Source organism: Bos javanicus, chromosome 19, assembly GCF_032452875.1.
Source record: "Bos javanicus breed banteng chromosome 19, ARS-OSU_banteng_1.0, whole genome shotgun sequence".
In the NCBI taxonomy this organism is placed as follows: Eukaryota; Metazoa; Chordata; class Mammalia; order Artiodactyla; family Bovidae; genus Bos; species Bos javanicus.
In genome coordinates, this window is record NC_083886.1 from 15,285,418 (window position 1) to 15,308,522 (window position 23,105).

General features: G+C 48.1%; 1 protein-coding gene across 4 annotated transcripts in view; it reads right to left on the bottom strand.

Moving 5' to 3' along the window:
• Nucleotides 1–14,762: 14,762 nt before the first annotated feature.
• The window catches only part of HNF1B (HNF1 homeobox B), a 61,594-nt gene continuing 53,251 nt past the window's right edge, over nucleotides 14,763–23,105 (bottom strand). For all 4 annotated transcript variants that reach the window (XM_061390321.1, XM_061390324.1, XM_061390322.1 and 1 more), the window contains exon 9: nucleotides 14,763–15,701. In XM_061390321.1, the coding sequence (XP_061246305.1) occupies nucleotides 15,681–15,701 (21 nt within the window). In that variant the 3' untranslated portion in view covers nucleotides 14,763–15,680. The remainder of the gene's footprint in view (nucleotides 15,702–23,105) is intronic.

Below are 23,105 nucleotides of genomic sequence, written 5' to 3' on the forward strand. Positions count from 1 at the left end.
AAGGTGGGCTGCCGGGGTGTGGTCCAGGGCGGAAGGCAGAGGATGATGCTTCCCTTGGGCGCTGTTTCTATTTAGGTTCTTGTTTAGACACTCAGTCGTTGTGTCCGACTCTTGGCAACACTCACGGACTGTAGCCCGCCCAGTGCGCCTCTGTCCATGAGATTCTCCAGGCCAGAATACTGGAGTGGGTTACCGTTTCCCTCCTCCAAGGGACCTTCCTGATCCAGGGATTGAACTCATGTCTCCTGCATCGGCAGGCGGGTTCTTTACCACTGAGCCACCTGGGAAGCCCATATACTGTCTATTCAGGTGGCGGTAGGTAAGAATGAATGGCCAAGGGAGACTTTGAAGAAAGAGACGACAGAGGCAGTACTGGTACCTTCAGTAGCTGTAGACCTGAGGGTCTCACGTGCAGTCTCCTCTTCCCCATCTTCATCCTTCACCAATTGCCTCCTTGACTCCCCCTACCACACCACACCCTTTCTCCCCCCATCCCCAAAACAGCACAGAGGGTCAATTTGCCCTCCCCCCGGGACAGCACTGCTGTGTTCCTGCCTCAGAAACTCTAGGTATGACCAGAGACACTGCCCCCAAGCCCCTCTTGCAAACAACGAAATGCACTGGGTGAGGAACTCCAGTGGGAGGAGGGGGAGAAGCTTCTAGAAGCCTGGGCAACACAATGCTCCCACTGGGCTGACTCTCAGGGCTTGCCTTAGGATTTCTTAAGCGTGTTTGTGACCTTTCAGGCCTGAGCCACAGGGAATGAGACAAGAAATTAAGCATTATTATTAACCAGTTCAGTGTCCAATACACTATTAGTCACGAACAGCTCCATTTCTGTCTCTATTTCTTTCCTCCTAAATACCCGTTATGCTACAGCCGAAGGTTCACATCCACTGGAGTTTTACCTCCAACACTGCTCTCTGGTCCATCCCTACGCACCTGCCCCACTCCCCCCCGCCCCCCGCCCCCCAACCCCTGACATGTTGAGATTGAGAAAAAGCTTGTTTATGATAAGACCTGGAGATCTGGAGTTATAAATCCTTCCAGGATGGCCACTCTATCTCCATGCTAATGCTGGTGGTGCCGCCCAAAAGAGGCTCACCCGGTTGTGACCCATCCCCTCTCACTCCCCAGAGCCCCCTGCTCCTCTTCTGCAAACATGAGACAATGAGCAAAAGGGAGTTACCTGTCTCAACAGGTGTTAGCCTGGCCTCACTTTTCTACAGGGTGATGGAGAGGTCACCTCCGGGCACCGCCCCCCCCCCCCCCGGGCATTCCTGTGATTGCAAAAGCCCACCTTCGGATGTGACCCTCCCTTTGGTCCACCCACGACTTCAGCTGCAGGAGGCCAAGCCCACCTCGGTGGACTTAGAAGACCTCCCTTCAGCTGCTGAGCCCATTGGCTAGAGAGCACACAGCACCCTCGTTGTCTGGGAATGGGGAGGGGTGACTCTGGTGCTGCCACTCGGGTTTGCTCTGCCGCGCAGTCATCGTTTTTCATATTAGCGTTCTCTGCTAAGTCACGAGCCCCTTGAGGGAAGAGATTGTTTCTTATTCATCATCAAATCCCTATGCCCAGCAGACTGCACAGAACATAAATATTTAGTAAGTGACTTGGCCTAATACTTGTCAGACTCATCACCAGCAAATATTTATTGAGGACAACTTCTATGCAGTGATTCTGCTAAGCAGTGGTGGGCATAAAGATGAATGAGACCTCATTCCCACTCTCAGGGTTTATGCTAGAGTCAGGGAGACCCAGAGGAGCTTCCCTTGCTAGGAGGTCAGAGGAAGGGGCAGGAGCTGGAACTGGGGACCCCGGGGAATCTGGCCACAAAAGTCTGCCAAAACATAAACTCACTGTGGATGCCCCCAGACCCAGATAACCATTCTCTGTGCATCTCTGTATATTTCAGAGTGGAGCTGTTCACTTACCGATGATCTACATGTCTAACTTTCCCCTTTGTGATTCTGTGACTTTGTCTCAAATAAGTGAATAAAACCTAAAAAGTAGAGTCTTTACTTGGGAAGAATTTCTCAACCATTTGGTCCTGAGAACCAAGGAAGTGAAACTTGTCCCCGAGGAACCCCACCCAGAGCCACACTTGTGAGCTGTGCCTGTAATTGTTTGGTTTGAGCTCTCCAGGGATTTTGAGGCCAGAGCTGCCACAGCCCTCTGGAGAAAGGAAGGTGGAAATGGAGGTTCCATTCTGGAGTTCAGGCTATCCCAACACAGCTCAACACCTGTGTGCTGGCCACCAAGAATAGAGAAAACAATAGTGGGGTTATAACTCCTCCTCTCGGACAGAGGACTTTATATATCCAAGAGCCTGAGAGGAAAACAAGTTAATCTCTTGGGGTCCCAGAGAGGCCAGACAATGCGAGGGCCCAATGCTGGGCCCATTGTCTCGTCAAGGGCATCTTCACTGCATGCACTGAGGGTCTAGCAGTGTTCAGGGACAGTGGGAGCACTTTCAGTGGGTGGCATTTTCCATGGGACTCTTTCAGGCTAGTGTTTCTGAAACTGTTCTACTCAAGTAACGCTAGTGGCAGAGAAGAATCAACCTCACACTTCTTCTTGGGCCTGAGGCTTTAGATCACTCAAACGGGAAATTTCTTTGACGCCCCATATTTGATCTTAAAAAATGCCTGTAACTTTTATATTTTCTATCATGACCTTTGAGGTTAAAATTACTTATCTCTGAATAAAATGGATGCTCCAAGATGAACTATGATTCTTATTGCTTCTTGGACCCCCTGACTCTCTGGCCTGTATCCCAGTTTGAGAAGAAGGATGCCTTTCAGGACATCAGACCCAGACACCTGTTCCAACCCAAAGTGGACCTCTAACACACTCGAATGGCCCACAACCTTGATTCCAAGCCACTCTTCCAGGTTTTTCCTATGTTGCCCTGTTGACACACTCCTCCAGTCTGACCCTGGGGGATCATCCCTTCATCTCTGGATTTATCCTGGTCCCTCTAGGAGAATTTGGACATATGCTGGCCAGCAACCCCATTCTTCAGATGTCTAGAGGCAATGGCTCTAAACTTTTTTGCAATCTTCACAGAGCATGCGCAGGGCCGTATGTATGAGATCCTGAGCGGGGTCGAACATAGCTCCTAAAATGGATCCTTAATGAATGCATATCTAAAAGGTTCTGGCTAGGGACTGTCCTTGCAATGGCCTTGGTAGGCTTTGCTTACCCTGATACAACTGCTCCACTGTACAGGGGACTGTACAAGGAAACTAGAAATCAAGGCTGCCTGCTTACGTGACGATGCAGAAGTTAGGCGATCTCAAGTTCCGAGTAGATTTATCATGGATTCACTATATCAACGGATTTCAACTTTCAAAAGAAGTGCCACTAATTCATTTATTCATTCATGAAGTTTCTATTCATTCAACAGCCTTTTATAGAGAATCTACTGTGTACCAGGCACTATACAAGGTACTGGAGGGGCAGACATAAATAAGAAAAACATGGTCTGGGCCCTCTTAGAACTTGCTAGTAGTAGACAGAACGAAATGGTCTCCAGGAAGCAAATAGAACGAGGTCAGATGGACCAAGCCCAGGGCTTTCTGCCACTGACCACTGCTGCCTTGGGTGTCACACTAACAGCATAACGATACAGTGAGACAGGCCGGAACTAAGTCAGAGTAAGGGTGAATTGCCTGCTACTATTCCTAGAAAAGTTAAAAAAACAAAATGAAATTTCTCTCTAAGTCTCCTGACCTGCCCAACTGCCTCAGAGACAATGCACCCAACCCTAAGTGTGCAAACACGCCCTAGAGTGAGGAAACTCATGGTTTCGTAAAGTCCTCTCATTAGAGCAGCCATAGGAGAAGGCAATGGCACCCCACTCCAGTACTCTTGCCTGGCAAATCCCGTGGATGGAGGAGTCTGGTGGGCTGCAGTCCATGGGGTCGCTAGGAGTCGGACACGACTGAGCGACTTCACTTTGACTTTTCACTTTCACACATTGGAGAAGGAAATGGCAACCCACTCCGGTATTCTTGCCTGGACGATCCCAGGGACCAGGGAGCCTGGTGGGCTGCTGTCTATGGGGTCACACAGAGTCGGACATGACTGAATTGACTTAGCAGCAGCAGCAGAGCAGCCACGTGAATTGGCACCAGGCTCTCCTCCATGTCACAGACACAGACCCCAAGGCCTTGGAGAAGGGACACAGCCTATGGAAGCCCCCTTGGCCAAGTTAGGCCTGGGATGGGGTTTACACGGGGAGGGGAGTGAGGGCAGAGTGGGGCCTAATTGTGACTCTTGACTCTACTGAATAGCGGGGGGCTGGAAACTCCCATAACTCGCCAGACAGATGCCCATAGTTCCGGAGACTCTAACCACAGACGCTTATCTTTTCTCCTTAGGATCTGTTCTGGTCTGATGGCACTCATCCTGAAAGCTCTAAACTCTAGAACTCGGCCAAGAGCTGGTGGACAATGGAAACCTGGGCTTTGGAATCCATCTAAACAACCCCGCAGCCTGTCTCCTCCTCCCCAAAGACTGACCAGTGACCCCTGAACCCCTGGATTGTTCATAAGAAATCTAGTGTAGCCTTGGAAGCTGCTTGGATTGCCACCCTTTTCACCCTTCAGCACTAGATTCTCTGCATCTTAGCCTGCACACAATTCAACCAAATCCAGAGTCAGTTAGGTTGTATAGCTAATCATGTGTAGAGTCACCTTCTTATGACATTAAGACCTCCAGGGGAGCCACTGAAAAGTCTTGTGAGGTCTGCTAATTTCCCTGAGAGTGAGGAATGTGTTTATTCTTCCAAGGGGCAAAGATCCCCCACTCAAAGTGACGCTGCCACATTGTGTAACCAGGAACACAGGTTGTTGCTGATGTAAATACATGGCCTGGGACAGACCTGCCAGGAGCCCGGGCTCCTTTTCCCAAAGGTGTTTCTAATGAATGGTTGTGCCCAGTGAAGCAATTTCCTGCCTTGTAAATTTCTGCCCAGCAAACCACATCTCCTATCTAGCACTGCCTGGCTCTGGGTCATAAAACAATTCCCCAGAGACCAATCAGAGCCTGATCAGGAGTCCTTGAGTAACAGGAAAATTACCCTCCACCTGCAGACATAATGACACTCTACAAGCTAGTGGCTTTGCAGTTTCTGAACGTAAACATCACATGTCTTACCCCATGCCTCCGCTCTGCTCATCTGAGATGTGGGGCCCACGTATCTGATTCTCAGGCCTTAGTTCACTTCTCAGAGGCACTGGCTGGCTAGTGACCCATTACCTTGACCCAAGAACCTACAGCCTGGAGAACATATTTCACTGTGTCAGATCACGATTTGCAGAGCCAGGGCAAGAGAATTTCAGGCAGGGGGGTCTTGGGCACACAGAAAACAAGTTTTGGGCTGAGACCATACTGGAACTGATCTGGACTTTCTTTTTGCATTTTGTAGGCCGTAGGTCTGAACTGTCTTCCCACCCCCTCCACCACCTGCCTGGTTAACTGACATTCATTCATGACGCAGTTCAAGTGTCCTCCAGGGAAACGTCTCTGATTTCCACCCAAACAAGATTTCTTCCACTGTCCTACCACTCTATCTTCTAACACTGACATAGCACATTGGTCACGATAACTTGCTAATTTTTCTGTCTCCCCAGTCAGGCAGGCAATTCCTTTAAGACATCTTGGAATATGCAGTACCCACCACTGTGCCCAGCTCAAGTCGGTGTGCAAAAGACATTTGTTGGATGAATGAGTGAATGGGCATCTATTATGTATCTCTCTGCTGCACTTAAGAGGCTTTGTATATGGAGCATGTACAAAGAATATTGTCAAAGGTATGAAGCTTTGGGTTAAGCCAGTAAAGAGAGGCATAATCTTCTGTCCTTGAGAAGTCTTCAATATGGTTATATTTCTTTGGGTGATAGGAATATTTGCCAAAGGTATAGAGATCAGAGGGCTTCTAGGTGGTGCTAGTGGTAAAGAACCCACCTGCTAATGCAAGAGAATTGGGTTCAATCCCTGGGTTGGGAAGATCCCCTGGAGGAGGGCATGGCAACCCACTCCAGTATTCTTGCTTGGAGAATCCCATGGACAGAGGAGCCTGGCGGGGTATAGTCCAAAGAGTCAGAAATGGACATGACTGAAGCGACTTGGCACACATGCGTGAGAGAGCAGACTCACAGGTAGACAGAAGTGGTTTGTTTTTGTTGTTGGTTTTCTTTTTTGAGTGTCAGCTCAGAAGCCAGAGTGGGTTCCAAGCTGGTCTGTTGCTGCTAAGTCGCTTCGGTCGTGTCCAACTCTGTGCGACCCCATAGACGGCAGCCCACCAGGATCCCCCATCCCTGGGATCCTCCAGGCAAGAACACTGGAGTGGGTTGCCATTTCCTTCTCCAATGCATGAAAGTGAAAAGTGAAAGTGAAGTCGCTCAGTCGTGTCCGACTCCTAGCAACCGCATGGACTGCAGCCTACCAGGCTCCTCCATCCATGGGATTTGCCAGGCAAGAGTACTGGAGTGGGGTGCCATCGCCTTCTCCTCCAAGCTGGTCTAACTAACCCTAATATTGAACTGGCCATAAGACATTACCTAGGACCTCTGTTTTCATCTCTTTCCTTTCTCGTGGCCCCCATTTATAACAGTAATAACAATGACTTGCTCCTTCTTTTGAAGCTTGGGAGGCCCAGACAGAGGTGGTGGTAGGTATACGCTGGGGTCATTTTCCAGGCATACAACTAGTAAACTCTATGATATAGATACACACATGCATTCACTCAAAAAATGTTTACTGAGCGCCTAATGCATACCAGGTATTAGATGTTGGGGACAAAACAGTGAATAAAACTTTTAAGTCCCCACTCTCACAGAACTTACACTTCAGTTAGGGGCAGGCATTCAGTGACGATGGGGATGGGGATCATCATGTTCTCTCTCACATTGTCCAGAAAGACTGGATGCAAATAACTAACATTTAGTGCAGACTTTCTCATGTACCAGGTAAAGGACTTGATCCACCTTGTATCTCATTTAATCCCTACAACAACCCCATTTTCAGATAATACAACAGGTTCAGAGAAGTTAAGCACCCTTCCCCAGCTTACACAGCTGGTAAGTGGTAGAGCCAGGATTTGAACTTCAGTTTGCCTGACTCGCCCAGCCTGAGCTCCTCATCACGACTCTGTATGGCAGAAGTAAATATTTACCAGCTGAACAAAGGGCTGGATGAATGGTTAACCATCACGACAGTAGCGGCCTGTTGTTTTGCTTCCATGATACAAACGTGAGCACCATGTTTTAAGTTTTTCATTTACTAATTGTGTCAAGCTTTTCCAAAGTGTGCCTCCACAGAAGGTAGATTTCATAAAGATGAACAAACAAGTATCTTTCTCCTCCTCATCTGTATTTCCTGGGGAAGGCAAGCAATTTTACAAAAATAATCGTGAGTTATCATTGATGAAGCTGTGCCAAAGAAACTACCACCTTCAGTTTTCTTTCCTGGGTTTGTGGTAAAGTCTGTATTAGACTGTGCGTGTGAAGTGTGTGCACCTGTGTGCACACACGTGCCTTGTGGCTCAGCTGTGTCTGACTCTCTGTGGCCCGTCATGGACGGCAGCCTGCCAGGCTTCTCTGTCCATGGAATTTTCATTCAAGAATATTGGGGCGGGTTGCCATTTCCTACTCCAGGGGATCTTCCTGAGCCAGGGATCGAACCTGTATCTCCTGCATTGGCAGGCAGATTCTTTAACCACTGAGCCACCTGGGCAGCCCTTTAGGCTGTATAACAACCCACCCAAAATATCAGGTCTGAATCTTTGGGAGCCATCAAGGACTGTCAAGGACTCTTTTCCTTAAAGGTGAAGAGTCTTGGCAGATGTGATGAAGGAAGAATATCCTGGATAGTCTGGGTGGGCCCTACACATGATGCCATGCATCCTTAGAGGGAGGAGGAAGAGGGAGACTTGACCACAGGAGAGAGGACAGTGTGACTGGGGAGGCAGGGACTGGAGTGACGTGGCTGTTAAGTCAGGGACCCGGGAGGCTGCTAGAGCTGCAGGAGGCAAGGCAGATTCTCCTCTATAACCTCTGGAAGGAGTTGGCCCTGCCAACACCTGGCTTGGGCGTGATGACACTGATTTTGGACTTCCAGCCCCAGACTGTCAGAGTATATATTTCTGGTGTTTTAAGCCCCTGAGCATGTGGTCATTTGTTAGAGCAGCCACAGGAAACTAATACAGTTCTTCTAGAGAAGGAGACAGCAGGGAGAACAAATTTTTGACCACCAGTGTAGCTGATTCAGAATTACGCTCTCTTTTAAAATTAAAAAATACAAGGTTGGCCAAAAAGTTCGTTTGGGTTTTTCATAACATCTTATGGAAAAACTCAAGTGAATATTTGGTCAACCCAATAGATTTACCACATGATCCAGCAATCTCTCTCCTGGGCGTATATCTAGATGAAACTCTAATCCAAACAGATCCATGAATCCCTCTGTTCATAAAAGCACTATTCACAATAGCCAAGACATGGAAGCAACCTAAATGTCTATCAACAGATGAATGGATAAAGAAGATGTGGTGCCTACGTATGATGGAATACTATTCAGCCATAAAAAAGAATGAAATAATGCCATTTGCAGTAGCATGGATGCCACTAGAGGTAAGTGAAGTAAGTTAGAAAGAGAAAGACAAATACTGCGTGATATCACTTGTATATGGAATCTAAAATACAACAGAGTACTTCCCTGATGGCTCAGTGGTAAACAATCTGCCTGTCAGTGCAGGAGACAGGGGTTTGATCCCTGGTCCGGAAAGATGCCACATGCCGTGGAGGGACTAAACCCACGTGCCATGACTGTTGAGCCTGGGTTCTAGAGCCTGGGAGCCTGGGCTAGCGTGCAGCAGCGACTGAAGCCTGCATACTCCTTAGCCTGTGGTCCACAGCAAGGGAAGCCGCCAGAGTGAGAAGCCTGCGCGTTGCAAAGAGAGAGTAGCCCCCAGTCTCTGCAACTAGAGGAAGCCTGCACACAGCAACAAAGGCCCAGTGCAGTCAGAAGTACGTCAATGAATAACTTAAATACGACACAAATGAAGCAGATGCAGACTCATGGACACAGAGAACAGGCTTGTGGTTGCCAAGGGGGATGGGGTCGGGGGAGCGGTGGAGTGGAAGGTTAGAGCTAGCAGATGTAAGCTATTATATGTGGAAGAGGCAACAAGATCTACTGTGTAGCACAGGGAACTGTAGCCAGCAACCTGTGATAGACTGTAACGGAAAAGAATACAAAACCGGAATCCCTTGGCTATACAACAGAAATGAACAGAACGTGGTAAATCAACCACACTTCAATTAAAACAAACAAACATGCATTCTGTTGCTAGTCAAGATGCCTCCAAAAATCCCTGTCTTGGAAAGCAAGGGGATCCCCCTACCAAAATGGCCCCACCTCCTTCCCCACCCCTGCCTCCTCCTCTCAGCTTTGTGTTGCTTTTCATCACCTATCAATCAGTATCTGGCATATTGTATACTTTGCTTATTTCGTTATTGTTGGCTCCCTCCCAGGTGACTGTAAGCCCCATGGGAAGAGAAACATTTTTTAAACTGCTTTTCTCTCCATGCCCAGAAGAGTACGTAGCATGTAGTAAGCACTCAATAAATGTTTCTTGGATGAATATCAGATGTCAGGTTACCGTCACCTGGCGAGCCCTGACATCACAGCATGCCGTGCTACCCAGATGCTTCCTAAAGTGCCAGTTTACAAAATGCCTGACACAGAGTCTCTGTCCAGGTAATCCTGCTTTCTGTAGCATCGATTTCTATTTCCTGCTTTGTTCAGGCCCCAGACCTTGGAATCCTCTTTGATGTCACATAAAAACTATCAGAAAATTCTAGTGCCTGCAGATCCTCTCCCTTTAAAACCATATCCACAATCAGACAGGCTCTCCTCCCCTCCACCACCAGCCCCTGGTATCAGGCTCCAGTGATGCAATGACTTCCTGACGGTCTCCTTGCTGCTACTCTTGAGCCTTCCCTACAACTCAGCAGCCAGGGGGATCCTTTTAAAGCATAAGCCAGGGACTTCTCTGGTGGTCCAGTGGTTAAGACGCTACGCTTCTAATGCAGGGGGCCCGGGGTTTGATCCCTAGTCAGGAAACTAGATTCTGCACGTTGCAACTAAGAGCCCACATGTGGCAATGAAGATACGGCACAGGCAAAAAAAAAAAAAAAAGCAAAACAGCATCAGACAGATCTTGCCCCTGCTCTGCTCACAACTTCCTAATGGCCTCCAGCTCCCTCAGAATAAAAGTCCTTCCAGTAGCTTATAGCAGTCCTTGCAAAGATGACAAACTCCTTGTCGTTGGTCATCACCCGCAGCCAGCACTCTGCTCACACCCTGACCCCCACGCTCCCTCTCACTCAGCTCTGCAGCTGCTCCGGTCTCCCTGCTGCACTGTTCATAGATCACGTGGCGTGACCACACACACACGTGCGCATGCTCACTGCCTGCCTCCCTAACCAGAGTGTGGCGCTCACAAGCGGAAATGAACTTTCATCTATTTGATTCATTGTTGTATTCTCGGGGTCTAGAACAATGGTGCCTAGCACACAGTAGATGTATTTCTTTTCTTTTTTTTTTTCTGTTCTTTGGCCATGTAGCATGTGGGATCTTAATGCCCCAACCAGGGATTGAACCCGCGTTCTCTGCATTGCAACTGCAGAGTGTTAACCCCTGGACTATCAGGGAAGTCCCAGTAAGTATTTCTTGAATAAACAAATGAGAAATATTATTTTGGACTAGATGATGTTTCCAAAAGCAAAGGGATACACAGAGGCTTTATAATGGCTTAGGAAATCAGGCATGCTTTCCTTAGAGTGTGATTTTTTTTTTTTTTTTGTCTTTTAAAAAACCAACTTTATCTTTTTATCCCTTTCATAATTAATTGGAAATCATTTAATATAATTGCTTTATTAAGGATGTCTGAACAATAGAGCACAGGAAGGAAACCAGCCTTTGGAGGATATCCCAGTACATATCTAGTGAGACAATTAAGTGTGGAAACTGCAAAGAAATTTTGGGTGGTCTGTTGGCATACACATACATATACAGACTGCAAAAAATCTGCTTTGATGATTTCTGCTTTTGATGCCATTCCCCTCATGTTTGCTCTGCTCATTTTTCCTTAGAAAGTGGGGAACTGCCTGCAATGCAGGAGACCTGGGTTCGATCCCTGGGTTGGGAAGATCCCCTGGAGAAGGGAAAGGCTGCTGCTGCTGCTAAGTCACTTCAGTCATGTCCAACTCTGTGCGACCCCATAGACAGCAGCCCACCAGGCTCCCCCGTCCCTGGGATTCTCCAGGCAAGAACACTGGCCAGTATTCTGGCCTGGGGATTTCCATGGTGTGTATAGTCCATGGGGTTGCAAAGAGTCAGACATGACTGAGCGACTTTGAAAAGAAAGGGAAAAAACTGGTCATCCAGGCATGTGTGAAGGTCTGCATACCCCAAAGATTCATTAATAAAATACTGTCATGTTATAAATCTTATCTGACAATCTAGTATTTACCCAGCTGGAATGACCTCTGTATGAAAGAGAGAGACAGACAGACTAAAACAGAGAGAGGCAGAGAGGAGGAGGGAAGGAGGGAGACAGGGAGGGGCTTTATAGACATTTTATTTAGCTGATTGCAACTTCTTGTAAATATTCAGTCTGTTTGAAACAACTGGCAAGTGTTTAAAGTATTTTAAAAAACATGGATTTGTCACTGTGTGGCAAATCCTCTGTGTGGTCCATTATTGGCGATCTGTTCAGAACAGATTTCAGTGGCGTTTATTTGAATTACTTCCTCATTCATAGGGGACACCTCAGCTCTGACTGTCCTTGGGAGGAAGTTCACTCCTGCCTCTTCCTGACCCACTGTTCCTAGATCCCTGTATTTCCCATCACCACCCCACCACCACCAACGCCCTCAACCTTTAGGAGCTTACAGCCAGCTTTAGTCCTAGCTTCCTGGCTCTCTGTCGTCTCCTCCCGATCATCCCCACCTTTTACCTTCTTCTTCCCCTAAAGAGACAGACTCCCCAGTCAAGCCTGCCCTCTCTCTCCTCAGACCTCTTCTCCCTGACTCATCCTTGGTTCTCTGCTTGGTTGGTCATGTACCATAGACATGAGCAAAATCATTTCACCAATTATTGGCAGTTTTATTTACCAAACATCACATTTGTGATGAGCGTATCTGGAAAGATCAACCAGGTCCAGAAGAATATATGAGAAGGCACTCTGGAATTGACATTTATAACCTTATTGCTACTTCTATCTCGGGTATGCCTTTAGAAACGGTATATGGATTCATTACATATTCTAATGTATTATCTATAGATTATAAGATAAAGTCAAGCATGTATCTGCTGATACTTTTTAAGTTGACCTGTCTTTATACTTAAAAATGTCTGTTAATGGTAGGCTTCCCTGGTGGCTCAGATGGTAAAGAATCTGCCTGCAGTACAGGAGACCTGCGTTTGATCTCTGGTTGGGAAGATCCCCTGGAGAAGGAAATGGCAACCCACTCCAGTATCCTTCCCTGGAGAATTCCATGGACAGAGGAGCTTGGCGGGCTTCAGCACATGGGGTCACAATGAGCTGGAGAGAACTGAGCGACTATCACTCACTCTGGGATGAGAGAATAGTTAACACACAGTATTCACGAGGTACCAGGCCCACGTCCAAGCACTTAACAAGCATGAACTCATTTACTCAACAATCCTATAGAGTAGGCACTACTACAATCACCCAATTTTCCGTAGGAGGACAATGAGGACGGGGTTAAGTGGTGATGCTGGAGATCCTAATCAAGGCATTCTGGCTTCAAAAAGAACATCAAAAACCTTCCCCCCAACCCAGAGCTCAGATTCCCTGGCTGTCTAGACTGTGTTCTTATCCACCTGAATCCAGTAGTTAACACTCTAGCTCTCTCTGCTTTGGGGGGAAATAATTCACTGGTATGGACCATTCAAATCCACTGTAAGGCAGGTTTCCATGACTGATTTCATTGCTTATCCACAATGTGAAAATTAAATCTGCCTTCCCCAGAGCTCACCCAAGAAACCACAGCAGGTCACAGTGAAAACAGAATTGTCTATTAGCCTGAGCTCAGGGTGTAAAGAGATCTTCTGAAAATGTTAGTCCGTAAGGAACTGATCCTTTGGCTCCTGGCTCCCCCAGATAATATTATTTAGGCTAAAGCATTCAAGAGAAAATTCATGGTTGAGTTGAAAAGGGTTGGGGCCTCGGCCAAGTACCATGTGAAAAAAGAGGCCTAGATTTGCTGTCTCTGGTTGAGACAGCATTTGAGACTCCTGGATCACTAAGAACTGCATCTCCCACTATACCGGGATTTTGAAAAACCTGTTGCTTGGGGTAGGAATTCCCAAGCGACTGGTCCATACAGGAAGAAGGCATGGGGGGCTTTAGTTGCAGATGAATCTTTGGAGGGGGTAATGCCCACCTGAGTCCATGCACAGTGGGCCTCCTTGCCACTCTTAGAGTCAGTGAGAAGAGAGATTGGCTTTAGAAGGGAGTGCTCTCAGCTACCAGGGTCACCTTGTATGAGTCTTGGTCCACATAGGGTCTAGTTAAGAAAAATTCCTAGAGATTTCCACCCCTCCCCAAGTCCTCCACACTCCCGGATGACTTCTTGAGTGATTAAGACCTCCTGGGTTTTCAGGATTATTACAATAACACAATGTAATAGATATAAAATCTACCAAATGCAGATACTTACTGCTCCGAAAACAATGTGAATTCAAACATAGGGCTCCAGTTGAGGCTGGAATTCAAGACCTATATTCCCTTCCTCTTCCTGAACTCACAGGAGCCAACGAATAAGCCATCTCCACCAGAGTCAGCAAATCCTGGCCTCTCTTGACACAAGGTGCTCGGCTTTGGCCCCGGCCCTTTCCAACCCATCCGTGAATTTTCTCTCGACCACTTTATCCCAAATAACATTGTCTGGAGGGGAGCAAGGAGCCAAAAGAGGTCAGCATTTCTAACAGTCTCCATCCCTACCCTGGGCTCTCAGTACCTTTGCCAGGCTCACTAAGAACTGCATCTTCTACTACTTTGAGATTTTGAAAAACCTGTTGCTTGGGACCTCTTCAGCATGACGCCCTCCCTTGCAGCCAGCTTGGGAACTGCTCTGTCTAGAAGCCAGAAACCACAGGCTGGTAAGTCTGTGCTGGAGACGGCAAGGAGGAAAGGTCCAGCCTCTCTCTTCCTAGAGTCAACGCTGGATTATTTGTGGCAAAGCGCCTGCTAGAGAGTGTTTAGTCCTCTGGCTTTTCACCTTTTGGACTATTTGTCTCCAAACTATCCTTACCGGAGGCAAGAACCCGGGCAGGAGGTGATACCCACAGGAGCCATTCTCCTGACTACAGCCCCATGGGAGGGAAGAAAGGTTGGAGTTCACGCTTACAATGAAGCTGACAATGTTACCCACGGTGATTCCACGTTTCCTACTTTTTCCTCTGTTCCTGTGACCAACAGTCACCAAGAGTTGGCTCCAAGTCTACTCCGATGAGTCACAGAAAGACAAAGTATTGGAGTCTGACTGGGGGAAAAACATTTCTTACCTTAGCAATAAGGCTGGCCGAAGACAATGGGACATGTAGCAGCGAGCCCCGTGGAGTAAGTGGAAAATTCCAAGAAGACCAGGGGCCAGGGGTTCTTGGAGAAACCAAGGCAGGGAAAGCATCAGAGGTAGAAATATGAGACTCTGGGCCATGATAAAATAAATTGTTTTAATGGGAGGTTTTCTGAAAGGGCAACTTTTTCTTGTGCTATCAAACAGCCAGCGTCCCTGCCTTGGGGTTTCCTGGGGCTGTCCTGGCTGGCCCCCCAACCCTTCCGGAAGCTAAGACACTACTCTGACTCTCTGTTCAGCCCTTCTAGGGACCCAGAGGTGTGTCTTAACATCAGGAGATCAGAGTGAGCTGGCAGTCAGTCCAAAATACACAGTCTCTGTGTGTGTCCAGGGCCGAGGAAGCGGGTCAAGGGCTTCACTGCTGCCTTGGGTATTTCTCCGTGGGGGAAGAGAGAGGGGGCGAATCACTTTGAAAATTCAACTCTGACCTTTACAAAGAAAATCGATAGACACTTTAGTATTATATACAGGGCAGAGGGGAGAGGAAGTAGAGGGGGGAAATTGCACTTAATTACAGTAGTTTATAGTTTACACCCATTGGACAAATTTACTTCTTTAAAAGAAATCTCCAGATCAGCCGGGATGGGGGGTGGGACAGGGGGAGGTGGCTGATATTTACATTGTGTTTGGCTCAGTTCAATAGCACGTGTCCTCCTCTTCTCATTTCAGTAACAGATTCAAGTTTTCACTTCAGTTTGTTCGGTGAAAGAGAGCGATGTAGACGCTACGGCTTTCTCTCTTCCTCTTCCGCCGCTTCTTTGTGCCCTGCCTCTAGGACAGACCAGACTTCTTGGGAGAAGCATCGTGACAATACTGCATAGAAGGGGCTGCGCCTGTCAGAGCCAGTGTCCGAGGCGCCGGCAGGACAGCAGGTGAGCAGGGACCTCTCGCAGGTGCTGCATGTCGGGTCACTGCGCTTCTCCGTGACAGCTGCCCAGAGGGTGATGATGTGGAAAATAAGGGTCCTTGTTGCTGTGCACAAAGTAAGTGATGTGTGGGCATCACCATGCTTGGAGAGGACACTGCAGAGAGAGAGGAGAGACAGCTCAGCTGTGCGCCTCTGGTGGGGACCTGGGCCCTTAGCGTCTGGCTTCTCTGGGGGAGCTGAGACTCAACTCCACCAGCAAAGAGCTGGAGGCTGGAGGTGTAGGGACCCCATGCCCTCAGAGTCCTGCAGGGCTGGTCCTGAAACACGCTCCCTTTAGGAAAATCTAGGAGCCGGCCATTCCTAGAAGAGAGAAGTGAATTGCCAATTGCCTTGAAATAGTCATAACTTGCCGACCTTTATGCTGAAATGGGACTCCTCTTCCTGTGAGAGTGCGTTTTATAAATTGCTCAGTTTGGTGGCAATGACAGCTGGATGGGGAGCTTTTGCTTTTGAAGGAAGTAAGGGTCTCATCCTAAGAAAATCTAAGAGCAGGGGTCCCCCAGATCCCTTCCCAAACGGAGTAGCAGAGATCCTGTTAAAAGGTAGATTCTGACTCAGTGGGCCGGGGGTGGGCCTAAGAACCTGCATTTCTAATCAGCTCCCAGGTTGGGCTGATGCTGCTGATCTGTGCCGAGCCCCAAGGCCACAGAGCACAAGAGAAAATCACCACATACTAACGCTCCATCAGGAAGAAGTGTGGGAAATTGCAAAGTGCTTTCTATAATGCTTGCTACTATCAAGACAAGAAATCAGAGAACTGGGATCCAAGGGCTAAAGGCCTTTGAGACCAGGCTTCTGGGTGGGTTGGGGCAGGAGACCCAGCATGGAGGAGTCCCTGAGAAGAGCCAGACCCCCACGTGGGGCAGCCTCCGCTCCCAGAGCCGTGGGCCTCGCTCATCTCAACTGTCATGCAAGATCACAGCTCGCGTTTTCCTTCCGGGGAGTCCCTTTTCCCCGGCTTTGCTTCTCTTCCTTCCCTTTCCCCTTTGTTGTCATCTCAGAGGAAGGTTCTGCCCTTTGACTTAACGGTTCGTTTTCTCAAGACTCCCCCTCAAACATTCCCCCTTCCACACAAAGACACAGAAACAGCCACAGCCACACACAACATGTTCACATATCTATCACACTGTTAAAGGCCTCTTATCCCACTATTATTCCATTAACCAGTTCTCCCAGCCATAGCCTTGTATGGGGCTGCTATTATGTCCATTTTACAGATTGCGAAAGCAAGGTCAAAGAGAGTCCAGGAATTGCCCAAGGTTTCAGAATTAGGAGAGTGTGGGGCCAGAGATTCAAACCAGTTCTGGGAGACCTCCCAGACAGTGTTCTTTACATTACATTGAGGTTAAGAGCCTTCTATTAGCTTTGTTGTTTTTTTTTTTTTATATTTATTTATTAGGCTGCGCCAGGTCTCAGCTACAGCATGTGAACTCTTAGTTGCAGCATGTGGGATCTAGTTCTCTGACCAGGGATAAACCCGGGCCCCTGGCCTTGGGGGTGTGGAGTCTTAGCCACTGGACCGCTAGGGAAGTCCCTACAAGCTTTGCTCTTGTTCAAACTCCTTTCTCTGGGCCTTGGTTTCCCCACCTTTATGATGAAGGTTATTGGGGGATTAGATGGGCTTCTAGGCGTGCCGTCCTCCCCGTGGTGCTGGTACAACTGTCCTTGTTAAGCTGCCCGGGGTGCCCTGGTCTGGGCTGCTCCCCGTGCCCCCGCCCCCGCCACCCCCCAGAGCTCCTCAGAGCGGGGCTGAGTGGTGCGTCCATGTGTGGAGACAGGTTTCTGGCCCTTCTGCATTCTTGAGCCCCTGGGCAGGGTCCTCTGATATCTTTTGCCTCCTCTTCCTCCCTCCACCCACCCCTGCTCTCTCCAGTCTCTTTACTCCTCACTATCAAGCTTTTTCCAATTTTCAGATTTCAGGTGGAGGAGAGAGAAAACGGCTTGTGACCTTGCAGGTTTCAATGGAAGAGCAAACACCAAGAACAGATAAGCAGACGCCAGCGAGATTCTATGACCTGTCATTAGGGATGGGCTTCCCAGCTATCAAATGTTTGCTCACATAATAAAATGGTGGCAGAGCCCTAAATGTTGTCAAAGGAACTAGAGTTATTTGCCCCCTTCAGAGTCTAAACACAAACATCTGATAAGGGACGTGCTGGGCTTCCTCAGAACAGAGGCCCGGCTCAGCCAGCCCTGTGGGGACCCTGCCTGGGGGTCCCCGAGTGACTACAGAGCCCTCCGTCTGGAGGGTAGGGCAGCTGGAGGATTCTTAAGGACATCCTCACCCTAAGAAGATCTGATCCATAATGGGAAGAGCTGACATTTACTGAGGTCCTACTGTGTGCCAGGCTGCATTGCTAAGGAAAGCCTTGATACGCATCATTCCATAGAATTCTCACATCACGCCTTTGAATCGTCATTCATTCATTTAACATGGTTTTGTGGGCCTTCCCTATGCTCAGCACATTCGCAGGCACTGGGCATGTAGCTGTGAATGGGACTCTGTCCCCACCTGCACTGAGCTGACATTTTAGTGAGAGTTTTGAACAATGAACGAGTTAAGAAATGCATCACATAAAAATTCAGAAGGAGATGAATACTCTCGAAAGATAAGCATGATAAAAGTCACAATGGCTAGAGGGAAGGGGGAAGAAATTATGCAGGGGGGTCGGGAGGTGATCCCCCCACTCTCTGAGGTTTGAGCTGGATGCAACGAGCATATGCAAAGATGCACTCTAAAGTATACTCCAGCAGAAGGTGTCGCAGGAGGAGAAGTCCTGCGGTGGGAGCCCTCCAGCTCTGGTGTGGCTGAAGCCGAGGGACAGAGGAAGGAGAGGCTTCAGTCTGACCACATAGGGTCTTGGAAGTCTCTGCTTCAGTCTGGTTACAGCCAGAAGCTAGTGGAGACTTTTGACAGGGGCGGGGGGAGTGACATGATGGATTTTCCTTTCTCAGAGACCACTCTGGCTGCTGAGTGGTGAACAGAGCACACCCATCCCTATGGGGCAAGAATGGGAAGTTAGGGGCTGCTACAGGAGCACAAGACTAATGGGGTGGGTAAGAAGCAGTCAGGTAGAGGATACATTTTAAAGGATACGTTAGCAGAACTCGTTGATGGACGGGATGTGGAATGCGGGGTGTGAAATGATCACAGGTAATCTCAGGGGTCTCACCTGAACAACTGATGGCGTTTTTGGAAATGGACAAGCCCAAGCAGAAAGCAATTTCAGTCAGGAGAAACTGGGGCAAAATGAAGAGCTGCTGTGTTAGGCAGATTTGATCTGAGATGCTGGTGAGGTATATTAGGCGTGCACCGGTACTTGCCAAAGAGGCACTGGGTCTGTGAATGTGCCCTGAAGGGAGAGGTCAGTACTGGAGATGGAATGATAAGACCCATGGTCATGTACACCTGACCCAAATTCACGCGGCTGGAGATCACCCAGGAATAAACATGGAGGAGAAAAGGCCAAAGAATGAGTCCCAGAGCCCCTCAACTAGTAAATGTTGCAAAGATGAGCTGGCAGCCAAGGAAATGAGGAGTGGCCAGTGCCATAGGAGGAGAACCAGGAACAGGTAGTGTCCTAAGACTCAAGAGAGAAAAAGAGGGAGTGATCGGCTACGTCAGAGATAGAGATTGAGAAGTAACCGCTGGATCTGGCAATGCGGAGATATTAGTGAACTGGGCAAGAGGGGTTTCAGGAATGTGGGGACAAAAGCCAGTCTGCAATGCTCTCAAGAGAGAACTACGGGGGCGTACAGGTCTCTGTACACCCCCCACCCCAGGTATATACAACGGAGTACTGCTGCTGCTGCTGCTAAGTCGCTTCAGACTATGCAGCCATAAAAAAGAATGAAATTTCACATTTGCAACAGCATAGATGGATTAGGAGGGCATCATGCTTTGGTGAAATAAGTCAGACAGTGAAAGACAAATACTATATGGTGTCAATACATGTGGAATTTAAAAAATACAACAAATTAGTGACGATAATAGAAAAGAGACAGACTCACAGATATGGAGAACAGACCAGTGGTTACCACTGGGGAGAGGGAAGAGGGGTGGGACAAGAGAGGAAATTGAGAGGTACAAACTACTATGAATAAAATAAATAACCCACGAGGATCTAATGTGCAGCGTGGATACTGGAATATAGCCAATATCATATAACCATAAATGAAGACTAATCTTTAAAAATTGTGAATTGCTATGCGGAAACTCAGAGAATAAAGCAACTATACCTCAGTAAAAATAAGAAAATAAAAAGAATTGGGGATGAGGAGGTGGAGACAGTGAATACAGATGATTGTTAATAATCTATTAAGGTAGATTCATGATAGCTCTATTCATTACAAGTAATGATTATACTTACAGTGTTTTAGATGAGGGAACTGAGGCTTAGAGAGATTTTAAATGACTTGCCCAGGATGTCTCAACAGAAAACCCACTATGTAAGATTACTGCCTTTTATTTTCTGAGTGGGACACCAGGGGGAAATAAATGCCCCTTACCATTTAAAATCCTCCTTCCGAAGCTCGAGAGACACCCAAGGTTACCCTCAGGGAAAGCCAAGGTTGACCCAGCTGCCACAGACTGGGTGTTCCCAGCCAAGCACTGAGCTGAGTGTTTTACAAGTTTTATTGCATTTTGCCCTTTCAATGATCCCACAAAGGAGAAATCGTTATCTTCATATTACAGGTAAGGAAACTGAAGTTCAGAGAGGCTGGACCTTTGCCTTTGGTCACATAGGTAGAAAGTGGCAGAAGCTGGGGACGGGGTCTGTCTAACCCCTACATTGGCTCTTTACCATCAAGCCCACACTGCCTCACCACTGGGGGGTGGGGGGAAGGTCGGGAGCGCGTGGGAAAGGGGTAGGAGGGGGTGGTGGGGTGGGTGCAGCTTCAGGGGATTTATGATGAGGCTGCCCACCTCCTTCTCATCAGCACCCCTGATGGGTGACTGCTCTGGGCAAAGGGTGGGGTCGGGGGGGCGGTGGTGGTCCTCTCCTGACCTCTCTCTATATAAACTAGGAAGTGGAGTGGTGGGTAGAGTTGTGGAAACAGGAGTCTGCTCACAGCCTGCCCACACTTGTTTTAGCCAAGGCTGGTGCTTGCTGTGGTCTGGTTTCCAGGCTAGAGGGCTGTTGTTTTTGCAGGAGGCTCAGGCAGAGACCCACTTAGATGGTAACTCGCCAGGACTCTTTGGGGGGTGGGGGAGCTGGTGACAGGAGACAGGCTCTGGAAAGGACAGAGGGCAGTAGCTGCCAAGGATTCCCAGCAAGAAAGTTCCAGCCTGAGGTTTCTGAAACATGATCCACAAGGTCTTGCGGCATGCCTGTCCTGACGGTGGAAAACACTGGGAGACAAGGTCAAATCCTGGCTTTAGCCTCAGGCCGGCATAACCTTGAGTCATTTTTATAAGCACTTTAAAAATGCATCTTAGAAGGTGAGTGTTGTTGAGTGGATTTGGAGTGAGAAGAACCAAAGTCTGGAACTCTAGCTCCAGATTTACCATCCTGTATGCTTAGCCAGATTCCACCCCATCTTTGAATGTCCATTTTTGGCTCTGTAAATTAGGCATAAAAATTTCTACCTTGCAGGAGGGTTAGCCAGGAAAGGTAAGATGGAAAATCACCTGGAGTCCTACATGGCAAATGGGAGGTACTCAAAAAAAAATGCTAGATTTGAATGTATTCATTCATTCACTCATTCATTCACTCACTCATTCATATTTACTGAATATCTACTAAAGGCCAGGCATTTGGCCCCACACAAAGGGCTTGGGTGCTTTGAAAGGCCTGAACTACTGGCTTTTTTTCCTGGGAGGTGGGTGAAAGGGCATCCTTGTATAGCAGGAGAGTGGGAAGCAGGGATCTGGAGCCCCGGCCCAGGAGGCAGGATGTGCCAGAGAAGTGGTCCCAACCCTGAGACATGTTATTGTCAGAACTTCCTTTGACCACGTGCAGACCAAGCAGTGAGTTCAATCCTGGAGGACCTAATGGAAGGTGTCTTCTAAGGGATCACAGACAGAAAGGGGTAGGAACAGGAAGGAAGCTGTCACTTCGAGCATATGACTCAGTACCAGGCATGATCTTCAGGCACTTTGTATATTCTGTATGAGGGAGGTGGGAGCTTCCCCTTTGGAGATGAAGAACCCGAGACTCACAGCCCTGAATTAACTGCCCAAGGTCATGGAGCAGGTGTGAAGGAGCCAGGATTGGCTCAGACCCTTTTCTTAGCATTCTACGATGCCTCTAAAGCAGCCCTGCCCGGGACGGGTCCTGGTTCAATGCCCACATTGGCACAGGAGAGATTCTGAGAAGCCCTGTCCTGTGGGGTTTCTGCTAAACCCAGCTGTTCCCCCAACATATTTGGCCAAGGAATCTTCCTCTCCTTATGTCATGGGCTTCTGACTCCTAGCAATAGTCTTGAAATGCTTTTTGGAAAAGAACACTTTCAAACAACAAAAAAGCAGAATTGCCACCAATTCCCTTCTGAAACTCGCCTCTGACCCTTTGCCTTCAGAACAGAGTGTGTACAACTTTTCCTCCCCTTGGGTTCCTCCTGCTGCCAAGAGGCAGCATCTTCACTCTCCTCTTATTTCATTCCATCTTTCCTACCCTCTCTTCTCCTGTTGTTTGCAGGAAGAAAGTTTCCTGACTGGAATATAGTTATGTAGGTTTAATTTCTACTCTTGTTCCTGACTGTTACAGACCACAAGAGAAGTGATTACCATAGGCGTTTTAAAGACGGGTATTGCCAGGACTTCCCCGGTGGTCCAGTGGTTAAGAATCTGCCTGCCAATGAACCTGGTCTGGGAAATAAGGCCCCACAAGCTTTGGCTAAATTAAGTCCCTGCACCTCAACTACGGAGCCCATGAGCCCTAGAGCCTGTGCTCTGCAACAAGAGAAGCTGCCTCAATGAGAAGCCTCTGTACTGCAAGGAAGAGCAGTCCCTGCTCGCTGCAACTAGAGAAAGCCCGTGCACAGCAGAAGACCCAAAGCAGTGAAAAATAAATGAAAAGATCGGTATTGGAAGACGAGTAGTGTTTAAGTGGGAAAAGTCCAGGATTTAGAAGCTAAGATCAAAAGTCTGGAAGTTCAGTCCCAGCATATCATCTCTTGTGACTTTGGGCAGGTTACCCTGCATCTCTGAGCCTTGGTTTATTTCTTTGTACTTCTTAGGAGGTTTTGGCAAAAAGAAAACAACTAGATAACATTCATGAGAAGCATAAATTGTACAGTGTTATATGAAGAGTGCTAGCCTTACTAAATGTCATCGTCATCATCCTATACAACTGTGAGTCTATCGTCAGACTCCTGAAATGTCTGGGGGTTTCGAGATGACTTCACAGTAGTTCTAGAGGCTCGTTCATGTGGCGTCAAGGTCGGCTGGCCACTCAGTCCCATTTGGGGGCCGGTACAGCATCTCAGAGAGCATCTCGAAGCGTTTTGATTAAGAGGCCATTTCCTGAATTCAGAGGACTTGTTTCAACAAGCA